The sequence below is a fragment of the Salarias fasciatus genome, chromosome 1 (genome assembly GCF_902148845.1).
Source record: "Salarias fasciatus chromosome 1, fSalaFa1.1, whole genome shotgun sequence".
Classification (NCBI taxonomy): Eukaryota; Metazoa; Chordata; class Actinopteri; order Blenniiformes; family Blenniidae; genus Salarias; species Salarias fasciatus.
Window position 1 is genome coordinate 923,679 of NC_043745.1, and position 24,325 is coordinate 948,003.

Below are 24,325 nucleotides of genomic sequence, written 5' to 3' on the forward strand. Positions count from 1 at the left end.
TGTCACCTCCATGCCGTGCCACCGTGTCTGACTGAGGCGTGTGTGTGTTTTGAGGCGCCCTGCTCGGTGTGTGCCGTGTCGCTGTGTCGGAGTGAAGCGCTGTCTGGGTCTCAGAGTGTGAAGAGGATTCGGCAGCATGTCTTTGAACCTCACTATAAACTCCAGCAGTCCTCCGCTCGGTGAGTCCAGAGAGCCCGGGTCAAACTCGATCTGCCACACCAGCCTCTGTCATTCAGACATGACAGCAGCGAAAACTCCTCAACAGTTAATGTTTTTTTTTTTTCTTGAACCGTAAATGTTTTTTTAAACATCAAACCACAGCTCGTGTCATAGAGCGGTGTCCTCTGTTAGCTCCGTGGTTTGAATAAGCTAATGCTAACGAAGGTGTAGTCGTGGCACTTTTGGAAGTGGACAGTTTGTACTAAACCCAAGCCGGGCTGCGGCCACAGCTCGGCTCGGTGTAGCCGGGCAGCAGCAGCGGAATGTGTGTTGAGTTTACAGTCGGCGCTGAGACGGAGACACGGGTTGGACATGAAGCAGGAGTGGACGCGCAGACGCCAGCTCAAGCTAGCTGTCAGGGCTAACGCTGCTAGCTTCCCTGCTGCTCTGGCTCCACGCCACTGCTCTCCACGTGTCTGCTGGGCTCCTCGCGCTGTGTCGGTCCTCTTACATCACGAGGGGAGACATTAAATCCCAGAACTAACCACAACTTTATCTAAATGAGCTCCTCTGAAGCCCAGCGGTTGCGCCGCTCCGCGTTCACATGTGGTACTGCAGGCTGACGCAAGGCTCTGAAACTGAAGCTGCTGGAGGCGTGTGCAGCTCAAATGACTGAAAACGACTTAAATAAACCCTCTTAATGAGGCCTGTATGCCTCAAATGACTGAAAAAACTCTCTAAATAACTTAATAAACCCTCTTAATGAGGCCTGCATACTTCACATAACTGAAAAAAATCTTAAACTAACTTAAACAACCTAACTTAAAGCTCGTGCCCGAAGTTTGCATTCGTTTCTAATGTATGAATCATTTTTCAACAGAGCTTCAATGTGTCAGTCTGGTTCAATACATTAATATAATATTAGCATAAAGCAATATAAACATTTATTTATGAGCCCCGCCTTCGTCTCATAGACCCCCATGTTATCCGAAAAAGCGCCGGTCAGCTTCAGCCAATAGATTTCGAGCTTCCGCCTTGTCATGCTGTCAATCAAAGTGTGGAGCAGCCAGAGAGCACGGCCGCTCGCCCAGCAGAGGAGAGTTAGCTCTGCAGCAGCCGCCGCTCACCTCGGATATATCCACTGTCTGCTGAACATCAGCTGAACATGGAGGATGCTGTAGGACTCAGAGGCTCTCATTTTCACCCGACAGATAATACGCGTGCATTATTAAAGGGGTGTGGCTTGGTTGCTCATGAAAGCAGAGGGAGGGGGAACCATTGGATTAATAAAACCTCTCTTTTTCAAAACTCCGGACAGGAGCTTTAATGAGGCGTGCATACCTAAAACAGCTTAAAAACTCTGAAGTAACTTCATCATTGTGCTTAATGACGCTTGTAAACTTATAATAGTTTAGAATTCATAAAATAGCCCCACTGGATGTGGCATGCACTCCTTGAACTACTGAAAAAAGTTAATGGCTTAAACAGTGCTGAGAACAGACTTGAGTGCGACTTGGCTCTGAACTGAACTGCAGGAGCTCTCAGGAGTGTCGGAGGTTTCTCCAGTGACCCCCGTCCTCGTTCTTGGCTTGGTGTGGGTTCCGTGGTGCTGAATGTGTTCCTCCAGTGTTTGCGGTGAGCCGCTGTTGAGGCAGGTGGTTGTTTTGGTTCACATACCGCCTTTTTCACCAAACCTGTGCCAGTGCCCTTCTTGATGGAACTTTAAGGTACATGTTCTATTATTGATAAAAGAGCTGAATTTATGATTAAAGCTCGGGTAGACGATGTTGTCCAAAAGCACTTCTTGTCATACTGAGTGAAATGTTCCTGCCCCCTGGGAGAAGTCAATACATTGTGTGGACGGAAAAAGGTGCGGAAAAAAATCTGACCACTGTAGCGGCCACAGGACAGTAAAAACTCCGACCAATCGTAAGGCGCGGACCGCTCTTAAGGAACCAATCAAATCCCTTCGCCGTTCTACCCCCCTGCGCGTACATTTCAATGGCGTGCACTGGCCCTGGTTCAGAGCGCGTTGCCAAGGCGCTCTCGGCGCTCGCGGCTCGTGTGAAAAATAGAAGGAAGGGAGCGGCGCGCTGCGCTGCTATGCGCGTTGTGTGCAGCAGTCAGAAAGGTTCATAACATTGGAGGCGATCACAAACTCCGTGTGAGTGGAGCTTCTGCATCCAGTGCGTTCGCTCCCAACGGGAGCTCCTCCAATGGGGTGGAAGCTGGGCGGAGCCTTGGGCAGATGCTACATTCGTGCTACATGCTAGTTTTCCAAGATCACCGACCCAAGCTTTAATGAAATAAATGAACTTTGACAGATTAGATTACAAACAGGAAACACGGCATGAATGTGAATGTAGACAAGACACTAATCGCATTTCATTTGTTACTGTAGACAGCATTTCTATGTCGATTGACATTCATCTCTTTATATAGATGTATATAATCATTTATTCAGACCTCAGCTGGTGTCTGTTGTCCGTTTCCGCCAAGGCAAGCTTCTTTATTGAAGATGTTGGACGGGTTGATTAAATGATTATGTGTTTATGACGTGTTTTTTTTTTCTTTTTTTTATCATACAAATACGGTTTTAACCTGCATTTTCAACCGAGATGGAGGTTTGGGCTGCTTTCTACGAGTTTCAGATGTTTTTACGGTCTAGATCGACAGATCTGGCAACCTCCTCCACTGGGCTGCAGAGGCAGACGCTGCGGTGACTCTGTTCTGGAGACGGAACGCAGACAGAACGGTTGTTCTGTTGTTCATGATTTGTGTGCAGGCCGTACAAGTCGCCAACGTTCAGAAGGAAGCATGTGCGACGTGCGCGCTCAGAATAACAGTTCGTATCGTGCGTTACAGGAGCCTCACACGGACAAAAGTGTGGTGAGTTTCGCGCCTACTCGTTGCTGGACTCAAAAGACCATGATTCATTGCGGATGGGAGCATGCGCAGAACCAAAAACAATGTCCCTTAACCTACTGGGTTATTGCCAACATTCGAGTTTGAAAAGAGTTAATGGCTGCATGTAAACGTACTCTGTGTGTGTGTGTGTGTGTGTGTGTGTGTGTGTGTGTGTGTGTGTGTGTGTGTGTGTGTGTGTGTGTGTGTGTGTGTGTGTGTGTGTGTGTGTGTGTGCGCGCGCACGTGTGTGTGTGTGTGTGTGTGTGTGTGTGTGTGTGTGTGTGTGTGTGTGTGTGTGTGTGCACGTGTGTGCGTGTGCCCACCAGGAGCCCTGCTGACTGCAGAGCATGTGAAGAGCAGTGTCCCGGTGTCGGTGGAGGAGGGGAAGGACACCCGGCTCCTGGTCTCAGAGTGAGTGTCCCCGGCCGCTGAGGAGCCTCGTGTCTCCGTGCAGAGCGTCAACCCTGCCGTCTCTTCCTCCATCTTTCAGCTCCATCCAGTTCAACGACAGCAACTCCATCTGCCGCTACCTGGCCCGCGTGGCGCCGGCGCTGGGCCTGTACGGCGCCAGCGTCATGGAGCAGACCGAGGTGGGTGGGTGGTGCTGGCAGTGGTGGAGGGGTGGTGGGGGGGTGGAGGGGTGCTGCTGGCTGGCGGGGGGCTGGGGGGTGGAGGGGGGGTGGGGGGGTGCTGCTGGCCGTGACTCATGCGTCGTCCTCCCCGGAGCAGGTCGACCACTGGCTGGAGTTCAGCGCCCGGCGCCTGAGTGAGCGGCCTGGGGCGATGGCCGCGCTGGCCGCGCTGGACAAGGCGCTGTCCCTGAGGACGTTCCTGGTGGGACACGGCCTCACCCTGGCGGACCTGACCGTGTGGGCGGCGCTCAAGGGTCAGTACCCCCCCCCCCCCCCAGCTCTGCCTGTGTGTCATGGTGGACCGCATTAACGCTAAGCGGCACGGCTCGTCTCTCTGCAGGTCACGGCCTCTGGCCGGACCCGGACCGGTCCCTCCCCCACCTGGACCGCTGGTTCTCCTTCCTGAGCTCCCAGGTTCCCTTCACCGCCGTGGGAAGCAAGTACCTCAGTAAGAGAGCTCCGCCCAGCAGGTCCAGCGTGAGTACAACCAGCAGAAGCTTCCAGAAGCTGCAGCACAGTGAGGAGCGAGCAGAGGCTCACCACTGTCTGTCTCTGTCTCTGTCTGCCTCTGTCTCTGTCTCTGTCTGTCTCTCTCTGTCTGTCTCTGTCTGTCTCTGTCTCTGTCTGTCTGTCCCACAGATGGATGAGAAAAAGCAGGACGTGGGGAAGTTTGTGGATTTACCTGGGGCGGAGGTGGGCAAGGTGGTAGTTCGATTCCCGCCTGAGGCCAGTGGGTAAGCCGTGCTGTGGTGCTTGTAGGATCCCCCATGAGGGACGTCCTGGAGGTTTGACTTCCTGTCCGTCTCTCTGTCCGTCAGGTATCTGCACATCGGCCACGCCAAGGCCGCCCTGCTCAACCAGCACTACCAGCTCACCTTCAGGGGCAAGCTCATCATGCGCTTCGACGACACCAACCCCGAGAAGGAGAAGGAGGACTTCGAGAAGGTGGGCTGCGGGGGGAGGGGCTGAGGATGGCGTCCGGCTCCACCCCGGCCACGCCCCCCTCAGAAGCTGAAGCGCCGTTTCCTCCCCAGGTGATCCTGGAGGACGTGTCCATGCTCCAGATCCACCCGGACCAGTTCACCTACACCAGCGACCATTTCCCCACCATCATGAAGTTCGCCGAGCAGCTGCTGTCCGAGGGGAAGGCCTACATCGACGACACGCCCCCCGAGCAGATGAAGCAGGAGAGGGAGCAGCGCGTCGAGTCCCGCTGCCGGAACAACTGTAGGTCCACACACACTCCACCTGGCAGTCACATGTACCTCTGCTCCCAGTCTGATCATGGATAATTGTGTGTGTGTGTGTGTGTGTGTGTGTGTGTGTGTGTGTGTGTGTGTGTGCGTCTGTGTGCGTCTGTGTGTGTCTGTGTGTGTGTGTGTGTGCGTCTGTGTCTGTGTCTGTGTCTGTGTGTGTGTGTGTGTGTGTGTGTGTGTGTGTGTGCGTGCGTGCGTGCGTGCGTACGTGCGTGCGTGCGTGCGTGCGTGCGTGCGTGCGTCTGTGTCTGTGTCTGTGTCTGTGTCTGTGTCTGTGTGTGTGTGTCTGTGTCTGTGTCTGTGTCTGTGTCTGTGTGTGTGTGTCTGTGTGTGTCTGTGTGTGTCTGTGTCTGTGTGTGTGTGTGTGTGTGTGTGTGTGTGTTCCCCAGCTGTGGAGCAGAACATGAGGATGTGGATGGAGATGAAGGCGGGGTCGGAGGCGGGTCAGAGCTGCTGCATGAGAGCCAAGATCGACATGAACTCCAACAACGGCTGCATGAGGGACCCCACCCTGTACCGCTGCAAGAACACGCCCCACCCCCGCACGGGGAGCGCGTACAGGTACGGCGAGGACCGCCTCCCCTCGTCTTCATGGGAGCGGCGGTGCCTGTCGCCATGGTGAACTACAGTCGGAGAGGACGATGTGGTTGTTGCAGAAAACCCAACAGCGTCCCCCCCCCTCTCTTTCAGAGTCTACCCCACGTACGACTTCGCCTGCCCCATCGTGGACAGTCTGGAGGGGGTCACCCACGCCCTCAGGACCACCGAGTACCACGACCGCGACGAGCAGTTCTACTGGATCATCGCCGCGCTGCGCCTGCGGAAGCCCTACATCTGGGAGTACGCCCGGCTCAACCTCAACAACACCGTGCTGTCCAAGAGGAAGCTCACCTGGTTCGTGGACCAGGGATACGTGGACGGATGGTGAGTGGCGTTCCTCAGGGCGGCGGCGCCGCCGTGCGCCCGGCCGCCGCTGAAGCCCCGCTGTCCTCCTGCAGGGACGACCCCCGCTTCCCCACCGTCAGAGGCGTGCTGAGGAGAGGCATGACCGTGGAGGGGCTGAAGCAGTTCATAGCAGCTCAGGTAGGCCGCCGCTCTCCGTCCACACTGAGGAGCGCCTGACCCCGACCCCAGCCCCGACCCCAACCCCGACCCCGACCCCAGCCCCGACCCCGACCCCGACCCCAGCCCTGACACCGACCCCAACCCCGACCCCGACCTCAACCCCGACCCCAGCCCTGACACCGACCCCAACCCCGACCCCGACCTCAACCCCGACCCCAGCCCCGACCCCAGCCCTGACACCAACCCCAACCCCGACCCCAACCCCGACCCCAGCCCCGACCCCAGCCCCGACCCCGACCTCAACCCCGACCCCAGCCCCGACCCCAGCCCCGACCCTGACCCTGCTGCTGCTGCTGTCTCCAGGGAGGGTCCAGGTCCGTGGTCAACATGGAGTGGGACAAGATCTGGGCCTTCAACAAGAAGGTAGGCTGCTCCAGAAGCTCCTCGGTCTCCTGCGCTGAAGGGCTCATGGGAAACATGAATGAGAGGCGTCATGGCTGGAATGGCTTCCTGGCTTTAGTCTCCGCCCCCTCAGCTTCAGCACACGTCTCACTGACCCCCCATCACCAGCGAAGCCTGGGAGCCTCATCGGCTGCTGCTCTGTCTTTGTCCTCTGGCTGTGAGCCAGCGCCCCCTGCTGTTTCCTGTTCAGTGTGCATGTGGAACTGCTTCGGCCTCATCTCAGCCTGTCCTCACGTTCTTCCCTCCACCGTCCCTCAGTCCGTCCCTGCCTCATGTTGGGTGAGAGCAGACGTTTCAGCCGCTCTCTGAAGTGAGCCAGCCGGGCTGTGAAGCCTCCGGGGCTGTCTGCCGCCGCCCGAGCCTCCGGGGCTGTCTGCCGCCGCCCGAGCCTCCGGGGCTGTCTGCCGCCGCCCGAGCCTCCGGGGCTGTCTGCCGCCGCCCGAGCCTCCGGGGCTGTCTGCCGCCGCCCGAGCCCCCCCGGTGTGATCGGCAGGCTGCAGCAGAGCGCAGGGAGCCGAATCGCCACAGAGGCTCCGTAAACCTGGAGACAGGAAGCTTCTCCGCGCTCCGGCGGCGGTTCCCGGGCCGACGTAACGGGAGGGTTGGCGTTTGTCCTCGTCCCAGGGGGTGAGAGGACGTGTCCGGCGTCACTCAGGTGTGGTCGTCAGACCGTGAGGGGCGGAGCTCCAGGACCATCTCCGTTTTAAGAAGTTTCAGTTGAACCTGCCGCAGTTTTCTTCCTCGGTCGGCTTCTCTGAAGTGGCGCCGTAGTGGTCCTGGACCGTGGCGGTGGACTGTCTCTGTCCCTCCTCGGGTGGAACCTCAGGTCAAAGTGTGGGTCGTCCGCCCTCCTCCAGCTTTTCTTCTGTCCTCCATGAGTTCCTAATGAAGCCTCTCCCGCTGGCGTCTGTGTGAAGCTCGTGCGTTCTGGAGTGTGTGTGGAGTGTGTGTTCGTCAGCATGAGCATGGCCGTGGCACCAAGCAATGCGAAGGTTTCACTGTGACTGGTCCATCTGTGTGTTGTCCCCCCCGTCCCCTTCCCTCCCTCCTCTCTCTCTGACATTAAAGAGCGTCTCACTCTCTGTTTCCAAGCTGCCCGCTCGCTGTCTGAAGGTACTCTCCCTCCTCTCGCCCCGCCTCCTCCGTCACGCTTTGGTTTCCATTCGCCCGCTCGCTGCCGGCACTCCTTTACCAGCCGGAGACGCGCGGACGGCGAGCGAGGCCTTCCGGCAGCAGAGAGTGTTCCACTTCAACAGACCTCAGGGTGGAACACGTTTAATCGGTTTTAGTTTTCTCAGCGTATCTGGCAAAGTTCACTTCCTGAACGTAGACATACACAAGTGGACCGCTGGCTGCTTGCTGTACATTCTCTGCTGTTGAAGGAGCTCTTTTCGTGATTGGAATAATCAGAACTCGGTGAATTTACAGCCTGTTTCACCTGATTAGCTTTAATACCAGCTGTCAGACGAGCCGTGCACACCCTGACGAGCCTCGTGCTCGTCTCCCCCTCGCCTGCAGAACCTGTGTGTGCAGATTTTTGCAGGGATCTCCTGCAGCGACAGCAGCTAGCTGGCAGCCAGCATCCTAAGTCAAGAGCTCTTCAGTTAATGAAGTCAAGGCCTGTTTGTTCGGGACAGACTGTCCTCGTGAGTGAATGCTGGAGCCGTCCCCCCCAGGCCACACGTTGGCCTTCCTGAAGGCGGCGGGCTTCATCAGGACTCGGAGCTGCTTGTTCCTGGATGGAAGTAGCAGCGTGTTTCTCAGCTGAGGAGCAGAATAGTATGAAATTGAAGCCTTTTCTCTAGCGGGGGGTCAAACGCAGGAGCGGCTGGCCTCAGAAAGCTGCTGAAGCAACTCTGAAACCCTCAGCAGAATCTACAGTCAGAACAGGAAGAGCAGGCGGAGTGGACAGATCCATACATGTGAAGAACCGGAGAACAGAGCCTGACTGAAGAGCTCTGAGGAGGCTGGGCAGTCACCTCAGGCGCTTCTGGACATGCTGGTCCACCAGAAGGTGCTGCCCCCTGCTGGTTGTCTGCTCGTTCTAAGCAGCGCTGTTTTGGAGCTTCCGGTGAGACTTCCAGTCCTGAAGTCCTGAAACAAGTCGCTGCTTGAGCCAGAGAGACTCCGACATTGTAGAAACAGTTCAGCCCGGTCTGTTTTCTTCCCCTCAGGTCTCCCAGTGACTGTGATCGTGCTTGGACTGTTAGAAAACTGCATATATTATTCTGAAGCAATAATTCCATGTTCATCATTTTGGCATAAATATATTAGTTTTGCATTAAAGGGCGACTTGCTTGTTGACAGTAAAACAGAAGACCATGCAGAGCGGCCATCAGGTAACTCAGTCAGAGGCTGAGTTCCTGCTAGATGACACTCCTGGATCAGTAATAAGCCTTTAAAGTGTAACTTTGAGTGTTCGAGTCTATGTTAGGGTCTGAATGAGGAGAAATGTGTGTGGTTGTGTCCTTCAGACGCTGCAGCTGCTGGTCTTCAGACACACAGAGGTTGACGAGCGCTCAGCATGCAGAGTGGGCCTGGTCTCCGATCCAGGTGTTCACCTCAGCTGAGCGCCGGTCTGACTCCGTGGCGTCGGTCAGACCGCTGCCGGCTGGTAAAGCAGTGAGGCGCTCGCTCATCGCTTCTCCTCCGGCTTCCCGTCTGTCTGCGCTCAACCGGCTCCTCTTCTCACAGCTTTTTTGTTGCTTCGCTCTCAAACGAGCCTTTTTTTCTTTTGAAGCCGCCCCTCGCTCTGCAGCCGTTCTCCGGGATGTGGCGGCGGGCGCGGCGCTCTCTCACGCGGCGTGTGTGTTGCAGGTGGTGGACCCGGTGGCTCCCAGGTTCACAGCCCTGTCCAGCTCCTACGTGGTTCCGGTGTCCGTCCCCGAGGCGGTCGAGGAGAAGAAGGAAGTGGCCAAACACCCCAAGGTCAGCGCCGGTCCTCCGAGGTTTGAGCTGAAATCGTCAGGAGTTTGTGTGTGACAGGTGTGTGTGTTTGCGTGTGTGTGTGTGCTGCCACAGAACACTGAGGTGGGCCTGAAGGAGGTGTGGTACGGACCCAGAGTCCTGATCGAGGGGGCCGACGCCGAGACCTTAGCAGAGGGAGAGGTGGTCACCTTCATCAACTGGGGCAACCTCATCATCACCAGGATCAACAGGTAGGGCTGGCTGGCTGTCTCTCTCTCTCTGTCTCTGTCTGTCTCTCTCTCTCTCTCTCTCTCTCTCTCTCTCTCTCTCTCTGTCTCTGTCTGTCTCTCTCTCTGTCTCTGTCTGTCTCTCTCTCTCTCTCTCTCTCTCTCTCTCTCTCTCTGTCTCTGTCTGTCTCTCTCTCTCTGTCTGTCTGTCTCTCTCTCTCTCTCTCTCTGTGTCTGTCTCTGTCTCTCTCTCTCTCTCTCTCTCTCTGTCTGTCTCTGTCTCTCTCTCTCTCTCTCTCTCTCTCTGTGTCTGTCTCTGTCTCTCTCTCTCTCTGTCTCTCTCTGTCTCTCTCTGTGTGTCTCTGTCTCTGTCTCTGGGACTCAGTCCTTCCCTGTCCCCTCCAGAGGTGCTGATGGCAAGGTGGCGTCCATGGAGGCTCGTCTGAACCTGGACAACGCGGACTACAAGAAGACGGCGAAGCTGACCTGGCTGGCGGACACCAGCAGCGCCCCCCTGCTGCCCGCCGTCTGCGTCCACTACCAGCCGCTCATCTCCAAGGCCGTCATCACCAAGGACGACGACTTCAAGGACTACATCAACAAGAACAGCAAGGTGGGACGCCCGAGGGCTGCAGCTGTCGCTTATCTTTACTATTACTCCATTAATTGTCTTAATTTTTTCTCTTGAACCGACATTTTCCTTTATTTACACTGATAAGTTAAGAGAAAAAATTTTGGAGAACAATCAAAAACACAAAGTAATTGTACATTTTGTAGCATTTCATTTAATTTCTATAAATCGCAGCTCAAAAAGAAGACAGTGACTTTAATTCATGCTTAGTGAGGAAATATTGGACAGGTGGGTGTTGTCCTCTCATGCCAGTCTGCTGCTCACGTGTCCTCCTCGTGGATCTAGTGTGAAGTTTCCTGTTGATATGTCGCTTGTCTGATGTCTCCTTTTTTGGGGGGCTGTCGCCCATCGCCTCCGCCAACTTGCTGGCTTCTTCTCCTGCTGTGCTGGTAGAGGACAGCACAGGTGTCTCACTACTGCCACACGGTGGCAGCTGCTGGGACAGATTGATATTTTGAAAAAAAATCAGGCAACTTCAGCTAAAAAAAAAATGTCATTTACCAACTGCTTGATTACTAAATTAGTTGACATCTATTGTAAGTGGACTTTATGGATGAGTTGTTTCAGCCCTCATGTCTGGAATGCCTCCTGCTGAGTTCTCATCTTGTCCTCCGTCCTGCTTCCAGCTGGAGGAGAAGATGCTGGGCGACCCCTGTCTGAAGACCCTGAAGAAGGGAGACATCATCCAGCTGCAGAGGCGCGGCTTCTACATCTGCGACCAGCCCTACGAGCCCATCAGGTGAGGCAGCAGGTCCCGAGGCCGCCTGCCGCCGCGCCTCCGGCTCTGACTCTCCGTGTCTTCAGTCCCAACAGCTGTAAGGAGAGTCCGTGCGTCCTCTTCTACATCCCCGACGGCCACACCAAGGAGATGCCCACTGCAGGGTCCAAGGACAAGAGCAAGCAGTCGTCCAACAGCACGGTGAGTGGAGAGCAGACCGCCGCAGCGCCGCACGGGCCGGTTTAGGAGCCGTCTAACATCTGAGATGTTCCTCTCCTCTTGGCTCTGGGCTCAGCCCGCCGCCCGGACGAAGGCCGCTCCTGTGGCTGCGGCTCCGGCCTCGGCCTCAGACCTCTTCTCCGGTGTCGTGGCTCAGGGTGAAGCCGTTCGCCAGCTGAAGGCAGCCAAGGCGCCGAAGGAGGAGGTGGACAAGGCGGTGCAGCAGCTGCTCTCTCTGAAGGTGAGCGTCTGACGGAGGAGGACCGTGGAGGACTCCTTCCACGGCCGCTCCGTTGTTCACGCTCTGTTTGCAGGCGCAGTTCAAGCAGCAGACTGGTGTGGACTACAAGCCCGGCATGGCTCCTCCCACCTCTTCCGCGGCTCCGCCCTCCCCCTCAGAGTCCGCCTCGTGTCCGTACACCCGCGTGACCGAGCAGGGAGACCTGGTCCGGAGACTGAAAGCAGAGAATGCCCCCAAGGTATGGGCCTGTTTTTATCTTCTGTGGCGTCTCAGCCTGGACCTGTTGGTGCCCAAGTCCTCTGTGCTTCAGGGCGCTTTCACACCAACCCTGCTTGATCCGGACCAGAGTCCACTTCAGGGACTTTCTATTGAAGTCCTCTTCAGTTGGTCATTTTTTAAAGCTCCCCTGGACTCTGATCCAGCGACAGGATGCGGCATGTGCACAATGCATTTTGGGTAGTTAACAGACGAAGCAAGTCAGAAGAAGCAGAGGAACAAAGAGAGAGATCAATTGTCTGGAGGTCAGAGGTCAGCTGTGCATTGGTGGATGTTCAGACCACTATATACCACAGCTGTTTGTGGCTAGCTGCTAACCGCTAGCTGGCTGTTTCAGCAGGACTTGTGGTTTCGTCTGAACCGATCAATGAGCCAGTTTCTTCTTCTGTTCTTCCTCTCTGGTCAGTGTTGGTTTGGCGTGACAGCGCCCCCAGATCAGCAGCTGTTGTAATAGCATGATGTTGTTGGAGGTTTGCTCTGATCTCAAAGTGCAGTGTGAAAGAAAACCAGGACAAACGAAACCGAACCCCCCTCACCTGTTAGTGAACCGGGTGCCGGACTATCCCGGTGTGAAAGCAGCCTTAATGTCTCTGCTTCAAAACGCCTGGATTTTAACCGTAAACTCTCCTGATCAAAATCTGAAGACTCCATACAACAATTCAACAATTTGTGTTTTGCACTGTTGGATCTTGGGAAGGGTTTAAAGGGATACTTCAACATTTTGGCAAAAATGTTTGCCAAACAATTTGCCAAAATGTTGAAGTATCGCTTTAAGTAGAGCTTCAATATGCAAAAGAAAATCATTTTGAGCAGACATGTCATTGAACACTTGAATGCAGGCTGTTTGATCAGCTGATCAGAAGTTTAAGAGCACAGCGTTTAAAGGCCAGTTTCTGCACTGAAATTTGGACTCAGCGAGACGTAATCCCACTGAAGGCCTGATGGCACCGGCCAAAAGCTCTGTGTGTTTGAAGGTGGCAGGGCTGCTGAGGCTGGATGTGGTGAGACCGACATTTGGTATTTCTGAAAAGATCCTGAGGGTTATGAGACAGTCAATTGGCGGCACCAAAAAAGATCCGAATGACTGTCCGTCAAGGCACGGGACGGTCCTCCACCCAAATGAAGGCCGTGACGGCTCTGACCGCAGTGCAGCAACCATCAGACGGCGTCTGAAACCTCTTCAAAGGCCACGCCTCCTTCAGCAGCACTACACTGAGCGTCTGGAAGCACCAATCACCGTGGTTCAAAATGTGGACGCAAGTTTTAATGTGCGACCAGAAAAACCTTGAGGGAAGACAGTTTCCGGCATTACTGACGTGACGAGAAAACTTGGAAGCTCTATTTAAAACCTTCTGAAGATCCTGCAGTGTTGCTGCAGGTCTTGAGGTTTGGATCGGGGGGGTGTGGTCTCCTCATCCATTGTCCATCAGCCCCCCCGCTGTGCCCCCCGGAGTGTGCCGAGTCGTTTGTGTTGGCATGCTGTTCGCACCACGAGCTTCGATTGGAAAACCCAAACTGTCGCTGATGTCTCCGATGGTGACAGGAGCAGATCGACTCTGCCGTGAAGCGCCTCCTCGCTCTGAAGGCAGAGTTTAAAAAGCAGACTGGTCAGGATTACCAGCCAGGCAAGACCAGCCCCGCCTCCTCCTCCTCCACCCCCGCCGCCTCCTCCTCCACCCCCGCCTCCTCCTCCTCCACCCCCGCCGCCTCCTCCTCCAGCCCCGCCTCCTCCTCCTCCAGCCCCGCCTCCTCCTCCACCCCCGCCTCCTCCTCGGCCCTGTATGAGCGTGTTGCTCAACAGGGGGAGGTTGTAAGGAAGCTGAAGTCGGACAAAGCGCCCAAGGTATTCAGATCCGAGATGGTGGTCGAATGACTTGAAAACACCTTCAGATGATGGTAGCAGGGTTTCCGTTATCCGGTAATTACTGGACTTTGACCGGTAAAATCTGGTAAAAGTCCGACATATTTTAACACCACCGGTCAAAATGTCCGGTGAAAAATATTCCCTCCAAGCTCAATTTTTATTTGAATATTTCCTCCAAGCAAAGTTTGAATTCAAAAAGGCAGTTTCCACCTCATTGTATTAAAAAAAAAAAAAAACAATAAAACCCCAAATTTTAACTTTTATGAGTAAGCCTGGTCCATGTGGCAAAACTCTTTTTTTCAGGCGGAACTAAACTTGCAGCAGTGTTTCATTACTCCGACAAAGCGCGCAGCACAACAACAATACAGCGGGAGACACGTGTGGAAACAGGCGAAACTTAAAGACTTTTTTACTGAACAAAGTAGTTGAGAGGAGAAAGGGTCAGAGCTGCAGAGCCAGGTGAGTCGCTGTCACGGTGCCGATCTGACCGTCACTACTGGGGAGCTGACCGGGACGCCGCCGTCTGACTCCTCACTCATTCACGCACACTGCAGGGTTTATAATCAGTTTTTGCAAACCCAACTTTACTTTGAAGAAGGAAAAATGTTTCTAGGACCAAATTATTTATGTGTTTGAATAGCTTTGTCACGTAGAGCGACAAAGTTTACATTGATTGAAAATACACCCCCACTTAAAGGTGCTGTAGGCAGGATTCGGCATCTCCGCCATCTTGCTTAGGGTTACCTAAGTAAGATGGCGATTTGACCCATCTAAGATGGCGTTTTGAAACCCAGCACAGCCAATCCTGTCCTGTTTTCTCTGACATCACGCCCTTACGCAAGTTAAGCTCCTCCCACAAGAACGTGTGACGAACGCCCCTCGACCAATCACGGTTAGAGTCTCAGGGGCTCTTCTGATTGGTCAAAGATACCTGGAGCTGTGGAGATTCCTTTTCAGCTCAGAACAGAGACAGATGGAAACGCTGCGCCCTCGCGGTAGTGCAATTATGCTACACTCCTAAAGGATTATCAATGGATACTCGAACATTTAATCCTAAGAAAACACAGAAAAATTAGCATTGACGAGCAAAATCCTGCCTACAGCAGCTTTAATAACAGGAATAGATTTTTTTACAGGCTTGCTTTACAGGTGAGTAGACTTTATATATATGTCCTGATCTTTGGGCAAATCTTTGAATAAATTCCTCTACCATTCTATTGATGTGTAGTCCACACAAAATTTGACAGGCAAGGGCGGCTCCATATGAAAAGTCTACACCCCCCCCCGCACTGATTGCCCCCAAAACACACATTTAGTGTTGGAACAGGAGCAGGTACCCTGGTCTAAGCTGATCTATGAGCCTCCGGCTGCATAGAAAGTAACCCACTTTTTGACTCAAAGAAAGAAACCACTCTGAAAACTTCAAATACCGTATTTGTAAAAATCTTGAATTTGGGTAAACATATAAAAGAGGCTAAATAACAGGGGCAGTGATGCTGAAAGCAGTTCAAAACTTTTTGCTTTAATTATTTCATTGCAGTCACAGTTCATGGACAAAAAAAAAGATAAAATCTGAAATAATCAGCAGTTTGCCTGAAAATGCTCAAAGCATTTTCATTACCAAACATAAAGTCATTCTCACAACAAGAAAAAGGACGAGTTCAGAACTCTAAGAGCGACAGTTTATTTTTACATGTCCATGTTTCTTAAGTGCAATTTTACAGTACATAAAAAAAAAAAATAATGATAATCTAATCACGAGTTAACAAATGTATGGGAAACGCTCACTAGTGAAACATAAAGCCCGTTACATGTGGACCATTATTGTTTACAACCACTTGTTATCGGTTCAACCCGGGTCCAGGAGGAACAGGTTCACTTCTTCTCTTTTACTGAAAAACGCTGCATCGCATCATTGAACACGTCACCACGTCCTGCTGCTTTTTCTCACAACATGCAGAGAGAGCCTGCTCTTCAGGCGCCCTTCTTCTTCTGTGGTGTCTGTGTAAAATAAGGTTGAACATGCAAACAGCACCCCTAGTGGCATGAAGTGTAAATGCAGTCATGGCGTCGTACTATTGAACGCCGAATATTGACTGCATGTAAAGCGTCACGTTGATGCAGGCCGGATAGCAGTGGGGCCCCATTAGGTAGGTTCCAGACGTGTCATTGTAAATTATCTGGGGATTTCAAGTTGTGTCGCTGATATCCGCCGTCTGTCGGGGCCCTCCTACCAGCAACTAACCGCTGAGCACTCGGAAAGGGCCCCATGAGGGGGGTTTTCCACACGCTGTCGTTGCAGCGTCTAGCGTAGCGCCTTTAATTTGTCATTGAAATTGACTGATGTCAGCCGTCCCTCGGGGCCCCCTTCAGCTCGGGCCCTAGCCTAGGCCCTAGCCTAGCCTCTGGCCGGAGAGAAGCAGCTGCTGCTCATTCCGCCTCGGATTTAAACAAACAAAAATCCTCGGCAGTGGATTTCACCAAAAGAGGCCCGAGGGTTTTCATAACCCACCAACCCTCTGTAAGCTCCGCCTCTGCTCTGGTTATGCTGCTGCTGTGTGCCCCTGTAGGTCTCGGGCCCCTGGGTAATTGCCCAGTTGCCCTAATGGTTAATCCGGCCTTGACCCCCGGTAATATTTGACCGGGAAATCAAGCGCTTATCCGGTATATTGAAAACCTGCCGGTCACGTTGTCCGGTGCCATTTTTTTATAGCGGAAACCCTGGATGGTAGGAGTAGCCAAGTGTCTGAATCACTAAATAGTTTTCGCATTGCCATCCTGATCGTCACTCTGAGAACTGGGTGAAACAAGATTCGCCACACTCCAGACATGAAGCCGTTGATGATTTTTAACAGTATACCTACTCAGACATAGACCTACTTTATAATCGTCATGAACTCTGATAGCAATGGAAGTGGAACTCAGAACCCGCAGCCTCTAAATCTGAAAGTGAGCAGTTTTTCAGTCACATGTTGAATGTTGTAGAGATATCTGTGGATTGTGAGCTGACACAGTTCTGCTGTTTCAGGAGCAGGTGGACGCCGCTGTCAAACAACTTCTCGCCCTGAAGGCCGAGTACAAGCAAGCCACGGGTCTGGACTACAAGCCTGGAACGGCCCCCCCTCAGAAAGAACCCCAGCCAGCCGTCGCTTCCACCGACCTCTACAACACGGTGGCTCAGCAGGGAGAGCTGGTCCGGAAGCTCAAAGTGGAGAAAGCTCCAAAAGTAAGAAAGCGACAGTCTGGGTGTTGAGTGTTAAGTGCCGTGCGTCGAACGCTGAGCGTTCAGCAGTCCTGTGGATTTCCGTCTGATCCAGTGTTTCTCTCCCTGTCAGGATCAGGTGGACGCTGCAGTGAAGCAGCTCCTCGCTCTGAAGGCACAGTACAAACAGCAGACTGGACAGGACTACAAACCAGGACAGCAGGCCCCCCCTCAGGCCCCGGCTTCCCCCGCCGCCCCCGCTCAGGCCCCGCGTGACTCCACCTCTGTTCAGCCTGCCCAGCTCTTCTCTCAGGTGGCGCAGCAGGGGGAGCTGGTGAGAAAGCTGAAGTCTGAAAAGGCCCCCAAGGTGAGTTCAGGTCTGAATACAGCTGCTCAAAGAAGGGACCCGGTTCCACCTGGTAGTAACCTGTCGGGTGATCTGGGCCATGTGCTGGTCTGGATGAAGCCCAGCTGCTCTCTAGACCATTTGACCTTTTAGCAGAGGTGAAGTGGAGGCTGTAATACGATCAGGAACCTGATACCGAGGCAGCAGTCTGTTAGAGGACTCTGGGATCTGATCTGTCAGCTGTGAAGGGGTTCTTGAAGAACCTGCTGAAAACCTGCTGCTGTGCTGCTTTCAGGATCAGGTGGACCAAGCCGTGAAGACTTTACTCGACCTGAAGAGCAAATACAAGACCCTCACCGGAGAGGACTACAAACCAGTGAGCGCTGCAGGAGCCACCGGAGGAGAGGACAAGACCCGCAAGGAGAGGGAGAACAAGTCCGAGAAACAGGGAGCGGCGGGAGGACCGGGAGGCAAGAAGGGCAAAGGAGACAAGGCCGGTCAGGGCAAGGACTCGTCCGGAGGGTCAGGAGACGGTCAGGGACCCAAGAAGCAGACACGGTGAGACACTGCGAGCAAAACTGGCGAGGCAGAGGTCTTCACTGTCAGCTCTTCTTCCTCTGAGTGTTGGACTTCCTGTTGAGCCCTGTCATGTGACAGTCCAGAACTGAGGAACAAAACGTTGCTCTAGCATCTGTCCCTCCTAACATCACTGTGGAAGCGTCTGTCCACTTTACCAGACGTCCAATAAATCTGCTGCACACACACCCATCATGCTTTCTGTCTGCATCCTGATTGGTTCTTTAAGTCAACGAGTCAATGCAGCAAACCAGAATCAGGAAAGACCTGAGAACAGGATCCACAAAGAGCAGAAGGATCAAGTCAGACATTCTGTTTTCATGCAGGTAAACACACTAAACTGACCGACAGGCGTCACTTCGTACGCCTCTGTCGCTCTGGTTAGATCCGCCGTCACTAGGGGTGGGACGAGACACAAATTCCACGAGACGAGATGTCTCACAAGATTGAGTCCACGAGATCGAGACCAGACCAGACGAGATTTGAATGTTTACATGATCAGCAATCTCCCCATTGAAACCACGGTGTACAGACGACGACATGGCTGCATTTGCACTTCATGCCACTAGGTGTGCTGTTTGCATGTTCAACCTTATTTTACACAGACACCACAGAGGAAGAAGAGCGCTGCAGGCTGCAGGTTCTCTCTGCATGTTGTTAGAAAAGGAGTGTGAGCCGGCAAGACGTGGTGACATGTTCAATGATGCGATGCAGCGTTTTTTCAATAAAAGAGAAGAACTGCTAGTATGGGTTTTTGGACGGTCGGGGGAGGGGGCTGGTGTCCGAGGGGGAGAGAGAGAGCACACACGCGTGGAGCGCAGGTTTCTTCTCTTTTCTTTTTTTCCCCTCTCCGTTGTCCGGGCGCTGCAGAATGTAGCGCGGGCGGGGCGCCCGGACTGAAAAGGTCTGGCGGAAACCCTGCCATGTAATGTATTACTCCGTCAATACTCCAGTTAGGAAGGGGTTAGTGCCTGCCTGTAAATGTACTCCGTATCGTTCAAGGCATGGACAAGAAATCTCGCTGCATTTCGATCTCTCGAGATCTCGTGACACGAGATCCCGTCCCATCCCTAGCCGTCACATCTTCGCCCCTCACTTCACTGAAGCACCAGTTTTGGTTTTTGATGTGGTCGGCTGTAACGCCACGGCGTCGGTGCCGCAGTCGTAACGCCGCGGCCGTCCCCGCTGAGGACGGCTCTGAAAAGCACATGCGGTGAGTCTTCTTGTTTGGTGTGAGGTTGAGCTGCGTCGTTCCAGCTGGTGTGTTCAGCATCGTGATGTCAGCGCTTTCAGCTGAACTCACCGCCTCTTAGAATGAGTGTGTCCAAGCTGTGGCCTGTGGGCCAGCTGAAGCCTGAGCTCCAGAGTGGGTCTGAGGCTCCAGGTGACAGTCCTCGGTGTCTGCATGTCGCCAGGATCCCGTCTCCAGAGCTCGTTCGCCACATGTTCTGCTTGATGCAACAAAACTGACCTTCTGTTCCTCAGTTGGGCGGTCACGTGGAGGCCGCAGTGGGCCCTGAACACTGTAGAGACACTTCAGTCATATCAAGGTGCATCTCAACCATGAGAACAATTCATTCTTCATTTTAAAAAAACGAAAAATTCAGAATTTTTACAGCTGAAATTTAAAATTTGATGTATCTCATTTTTTCGTGATGCGTGGGTCGTAGCACCTTGATAGTACTGCAGAGTGGACTAACAGGCATGATGCTGTGCAGACGACATCCTGAGTTGAGACAACCGGACTCTGGTTGGAGCGTTGGACGGGCCTCACACTAACGGCTGCGTCTCTGTCCTCAGGCTGGGTTTGGAAGCCAAGAAGGAGGAGAACCTGGCCGACTGGTACTCCCAGGTCGGTGTCCCTCGCTGCCTCGCCTTCAGTCAGCGGTGTCTCCGGAACAGTCCTCCTAAACGCCCCCCCTCCTCCCCGCAGGTCATCACTAAAGCGGAGATGATCGAGTACTACGACGTGAGCGGCTGCTACGTGCTGCGGCCCTGGGCCTTCTCCATCTGGGAGGCCATCAAGGACTTCTTCGACCGGGAGATTAAGAAGCTGGGCGTGGAGAACTGCTACTTCCCCATGTTTGTGTCTCAGGCCGCTCTGGAGAAGGAGAAGTCCCACATTGCAGACTTTGCTCCTGAGGTAAACCAGATGTTCTGCATGAAACGGTTGGTAAACAATGCTGATATGAGAGAGCCAGAAAAATCAATCTCAACCAAAGTCACGATCATTGGATCTGAGAAACGGCTCCTCTGATGAGAGTCGGATCAGTCGTGCCGGTTCTGGCTGTGTGCTGTAACGCTGTTGTTCCCCGGTCCAGGTCGCCTGGGTGACCCGGTCCGGGAAGACGGAGCTGGCAGAGCCCATCGCCGTCCGGCCCACCAGTGAGACAGGTCTGAAGCTCCCAGGCTGCACCGCTGCCCTGTGCTGTCTGATGTGTTGTTCCGTGTGGTTATCTTGTTCAGTGTTGCTCTGCGGTGTAGTGTGTTGACCTGTTGTGTGGTGTTGTTGTGTCTTGTTCTTGTTCTGTGTTCTGTTGTGTGTCATTGTCTTGTTGTCTTGCTCTGTTGTCTTTTTCTGTGTTGCGCTGTTGTCTCGTGTGTTGTTGTTGTCGTCTTGTTGTGTCTTGTCCTGTCTCGCTGTGTTGTTGTTGTTGTTGTGCTCCCGGTGTGTGACGCTGTCCTCTCGTCTCCGTCAGTCATGTATCCGGCCTACGCCAAGTGGGTGCAGTCCCACCGAGACCTTCCCATCAAGCTCAACCAGTGGTGTAACGTGGTGGTGAGTGCCGGTCCCCGGTCGGAGCTCCGCCCCCGGGCTCCGTGTCGGACTGTCTGACGCCGCTTGCTCCGCCCCCTGCAGAGGTGGGAGTTCAAACACCCGCAGCCCTTCCTGAGGACCCGGGAGTTCCTGTGGCAGGAGGGACACACGGCGTTCGCCACCAAGGAGGAGGCGGCCGAGGAGGTGGGGCTTCCTTCCCGCCGGGCGCCGGGCGGCGCCGGGGCCGGTCTGATCCGCCGCCGCTGTGTCCGCAGGTCCTGCAGATCCTGGACCTGTACGCCCGCGTGTACGAGGAGCTGATGGCCATCCCCGTGGTGAAGGGCCGGAAGACGGAGAAGGAGAAGTTCGCCGGGGGCGACTACACCACCACGGTGGAGGCCTTCATCTCCGCCAGCGGCAGGGCCATCCAGGTAGCGCTCGCTCCCACGGGCCGCACGCCGGGCCGCGCTCGCTCGCGTTAACCGGATCTCCGCCCCGCAGGGCGCCACCTCCCACCACCTGGGCCAGAACTTCTCCAGGATGTTCGAGATCGTCTTCGAGGACCCGAAGAAGCCGGGGGAGAAGCAGCTGGCCTTCCAGAACTCCTGGGGCATCACCACCCGGACCATCGGGGTCCTCACCATGGTCCACGGGGACAACATGGGCCTGGTGCTGCCCCCGAGGGTGGCCTGCCTGCAGGTGGTGGTCATCCCCTGTGGAATCACCGCCTCGCTGCCGGAGCGCGACCGGGACGCCCTGCTGGCTCAGTGCAGCGCCTGCCTGCAGCGGCTGCTGGACGCCGGCATCAGGGCCAAGTGCGACCTGCGAGACAACTACTCCCCCGGGTGGAAGTTCAACCACTGGGAGCTCAAGGTGTGAGCGCCGCCCGCCGCCGCCGCCGCCGCCGGGCTTCGCCTCTGTGTGTGACGCCGTGTGTGTGTGTGTGTGTGCCGCAGGGTGTTCCTATCCGGGTGGAGGTGGGCCCTAAAGACATGCAGCAGCGGCAGTGTGTGGCAGTGAGGAGAGACTCCGGGGAGAAGCTCACCATCCCAGAGGCCGAGCTGGAGAAGAGGCTGTCGGCCATGTTGGAGGACATCCAGACCTCACTCTACAAGAAGTTAGTTTCCAGCAGGACACACACACACACACACACACACACACACACACACACACACACACACACACACACACACACACACACACGGCGGCAGGCAGTCACACTCACGCAGCTCTTTTGGACATGTGACATCCCGGTTCTCCTGTCCAGAGGACAGAGGACACTGGAGTGCAACAGACAGGGTTCGTACGTTTTGAAAAAACCTGCAAAAGTCATGGAATTTTAAAATATCGTTTTCCAGGCCTGGAAAAGTTTTGGAAACATAAGTTCACCTCAGAAGTTTTGTAAAAGTCATGGATTTTTTTTCTCACCAGATAATAAAATGTAGTGATGATGACCTATGAGGTTGATTTAAACTTGATCAGTAAATATTTCATATCAAATTATTGCGCATTGATCTGATCAGCCTCCGTTCTCGTCTGGTCACGTGACATGCAGCAAGGTGCAGATTGGATGGAGCGGTAACGTGCCTCGGAGGTGGCCTCGCAAGTATGCCGGGAAAGTGCTGTTCAGCAATATCTGGCTGTACACAGAAAAATATAAACAGAGCTGGAGAAGACGGAGGACAAAGGCAAAGCTGAATGTGTCGTATGCAGTCAGAAGTTTGATCTCTCCGATATGGGGAGACGAGCCATGCTGAAGAAGCAAAGCACCAAGCTGCTGTGGCTGCCCGCCAAGCTTTTTGCCACCCCAGAGGACAGGCATGTGACAGGCCTGCGTTTGATTCCTCCAGGTTCCATAGCAGCGCCGCACCAGCCAAATTTACCAGTAATGTCTTTTCAGTTAGTTGGGACCGAGTTGGTCGGGAGTCGGGGCCAGGCTGACCCGGGGCTGGGGTGAGTTGGTCGAGGGCCGACGAGGTCAGGGACGACTGGGATTGTGGCCGGTGCGACTGGTTACCGACGACCGGCTGTTTGCAGCAGCGGTGCCGCCACCTTGATGTTGAAACAAGGGACTTTCCCAAACGCTGTCACCAGGAATGAAGTGCTAACTGCAGAAGCTTTATGGGCGCTAAAGGGAGCCAATTAGAGGTGTCCCCGACTAAGAATTTCCATAGTCGAATCTGATTGGTCCGATCCTGCCAATAGTCGACTGATAGTCGAATCTATCATCTTGTTTGGCGGGGTGGGGGGCGCTGCGGAGCGTGGCTACACGGGGCGTCGGAGCAGCGCAGCGCAGAGCGGTGCTCACACGGAGCGTCGGGGCACGTATGCCTACAGCCGGCCCTGATTGCACTAATAATAATAGAAAGTAAAAGAACAGCGCAGGCAGGTAAAAAACACTTATTTTTTTCCTCCACACTGAAACACAGACTGGAACAAAGTGTCGGTGACTCTAAACATCAAACAAATGAAGTATAGTTCAAGTGACCAGAACCAAACCCTCTTCTAACAAACGGGCTAAAGCATGTCATTTATTTATATCTATAATCTCTGCAGATAAGCTCACTTTTTTGGCTAAACAGTTTCTCACATTATCTGCTCAAATTAAATGTTGCTTCCCAACAACATAACGCATCTTACCTGATGTACACATATTGCTGGTATATCAGTGTTAGTTTAAACATTTATTTTGTATGAAGCCGTCATTGTCAGATCTATCTTTTGACAGTTCCACTGTGATGATTTATTATTATTACATAATTTTATTCCTATATTTCATTCATACATTGATGTTTTCGAGGTCAGGTGTAGTCATGGAAACTTTCTGCCAAGTCATAGAAGTCATGGAAATTTGTTGGTTTAAATGTGTATGAACCCTGAACAAAGGCCTCCCAGCAGGGGGCGCCTTGGCGCTGGGAAGACCTGAATGTGTGTTTCTGTGTTTAGAGCATCAGATGACCTGAAGAGTCACATGGTGGCTGTAGACACCATGGAGCAGTTCCAGAGGGAGCTGGACCTGGGAAAGGTGAGCACACAGACACACACACACACACAGACACACACACACACACACACACACACACACACACACACACACACACACACACACACACACACACACACACACAGACACACACAGACACACACACACACACACACACACACACACACACACACACACACACACACACACACGCTCCAGTGTGGAGCTGACGGAGCCTGTTCTCCTCAGATCGTCCAGATCCCGTTCTGCGGGGGAATCGAGTGTGAGGACTGGATCAAGAAGACCACCGCCCGGTACGTCCTCCGTGTCCCTGCGTTCTGGTGGCCGTGACGCGTCCTCCCGTTCTGACGTCTTGGGGCCTTGTTGTCCTCAGGGACCAGGACCTGGAGCCCGGAGCGCCCTCCATGGGGGCGAAGAGCCTGTGCATCCCCTTCTCCCCCCTGAAGAGCCTGCAGCCCGGCCAGATGTGTGTGAGCGGGGAGGAGCCGGCTCAGTACTACACCCTGTTTGGACGCAGTTACTGAGGAGCTGCTGCTCCGCCTCTCCACACCATGTGTTCCTCTCATTTTCTAGCAGTTCTCTTTGTTGTGAGCGAGGTGATAGATGGTGGCGGGGAGTCTGCGCCCAGCAGCGTGTCTCATACGGTGTGGAAAGCATCCACTTTACTTAATCCTCTTTTTTTATATTCAGGCCTGTTTGACGCTTCAGGCCCGTTGAATTAGCGAAGTGAGCGCTGGATTAGTGAGAAAGCCCTAAGCGCTAGTTCTTCTGGGAGAATAAACTCAGGGAGACTTCCCCATGGCGTGCCAGCTCCGGTCTTCACTTCCTGTTTCAAACCTGGAATAAAGTCCTCTCTGAGCAAACCTGTGTCCCGG

General features: G+C 53.9%; 1 protein-coding gene across 2 annotated transcripts; it reads left to right on the forward strand.

Annotated features, from left to right (window-relative positions):
- Window positions 1-24,325, forward strand: eprs1 (glutamyl-prolyl-tRNA synthetase 1). 2 transcript variants are annotated; one of them, XM_030095940.1, is made up of 34 exons: window positions 1-179; window positions 3,393-3,477; window positions 3,557-3,656; window positions 3,796-3,952; window positions 4,039-4,175; window positions 4,338-4,432; window positions 4,517-4,643; window positions 4,733-4,925; window positions 5,344-5,515; window positions 5,645-5,878; window positions 5,953-6,037; window positions 6,383-6,442; window positions 9,299-9,409; window positions 9,503-9,639; window positions 10,021-10,228; window positions 10,873-10,985; window positions 11,051-11,165; window positions 11,260-11,424; window positions 11,498-11,662; window positions 13,244-13,543; window positions 16,593-16,790; window positions 16,900-17,133; window positions 17,408-17,670; window positions 19,489-19,540; window positions 19,622-19,831; window positions 20,010-20,082; window positions 20,388-20,467; window positions 20,549-20,650; window positions 20,722-20,877; window positions 20,948-21,319; window positions 21,403-21,563; window positions 23,393-23,471; window positions 23,679-23,743; window positions 23,824-24,325. In XM_030095940.1, exons 1-34 carry the CDS (start codon window positions 137-139, stop codon window positions 23,972-23,974), a joined length of 4,998 nt encoding a protein of 1,665 aa, XP_029951800.1. In that variant the 5' UTR covers window positions 1-136; the 3' UTR covers window positions 23,975-24,325. The 2 variants fall into 2 exon arrangements, with proteins under 2 accessions (XP_029951800.1, XP_029951809.1); XM_030095949.1 differs by lacking the exon at window positions 13,244-13,543 and having other exon boundaries at window positions 23,824-23,988.

Coding starts and splice junctions, on each gene's coding strand:
- eprs1 (XM_030095940.1), top strand. CDS start 137: ATGTCTTTGAACCTCACTATAAACTCCAGCAGTCCTCCGCTCG. Junction 11,166..11,259: donor AGCAGTCGTCCAACAGCACG/GTGAGTGGAGAG, acceptor CTCTGGGCTCAG/CCCGCCGCCCGGACGAAGGC. Junction 20,878..20,947: donor CCAGCGGCAGGGCCATCCAG/GTAGCGCTCGCT, acceptor TCCGCCCCGCAG/GGCGCCACCTCCCACCACCT.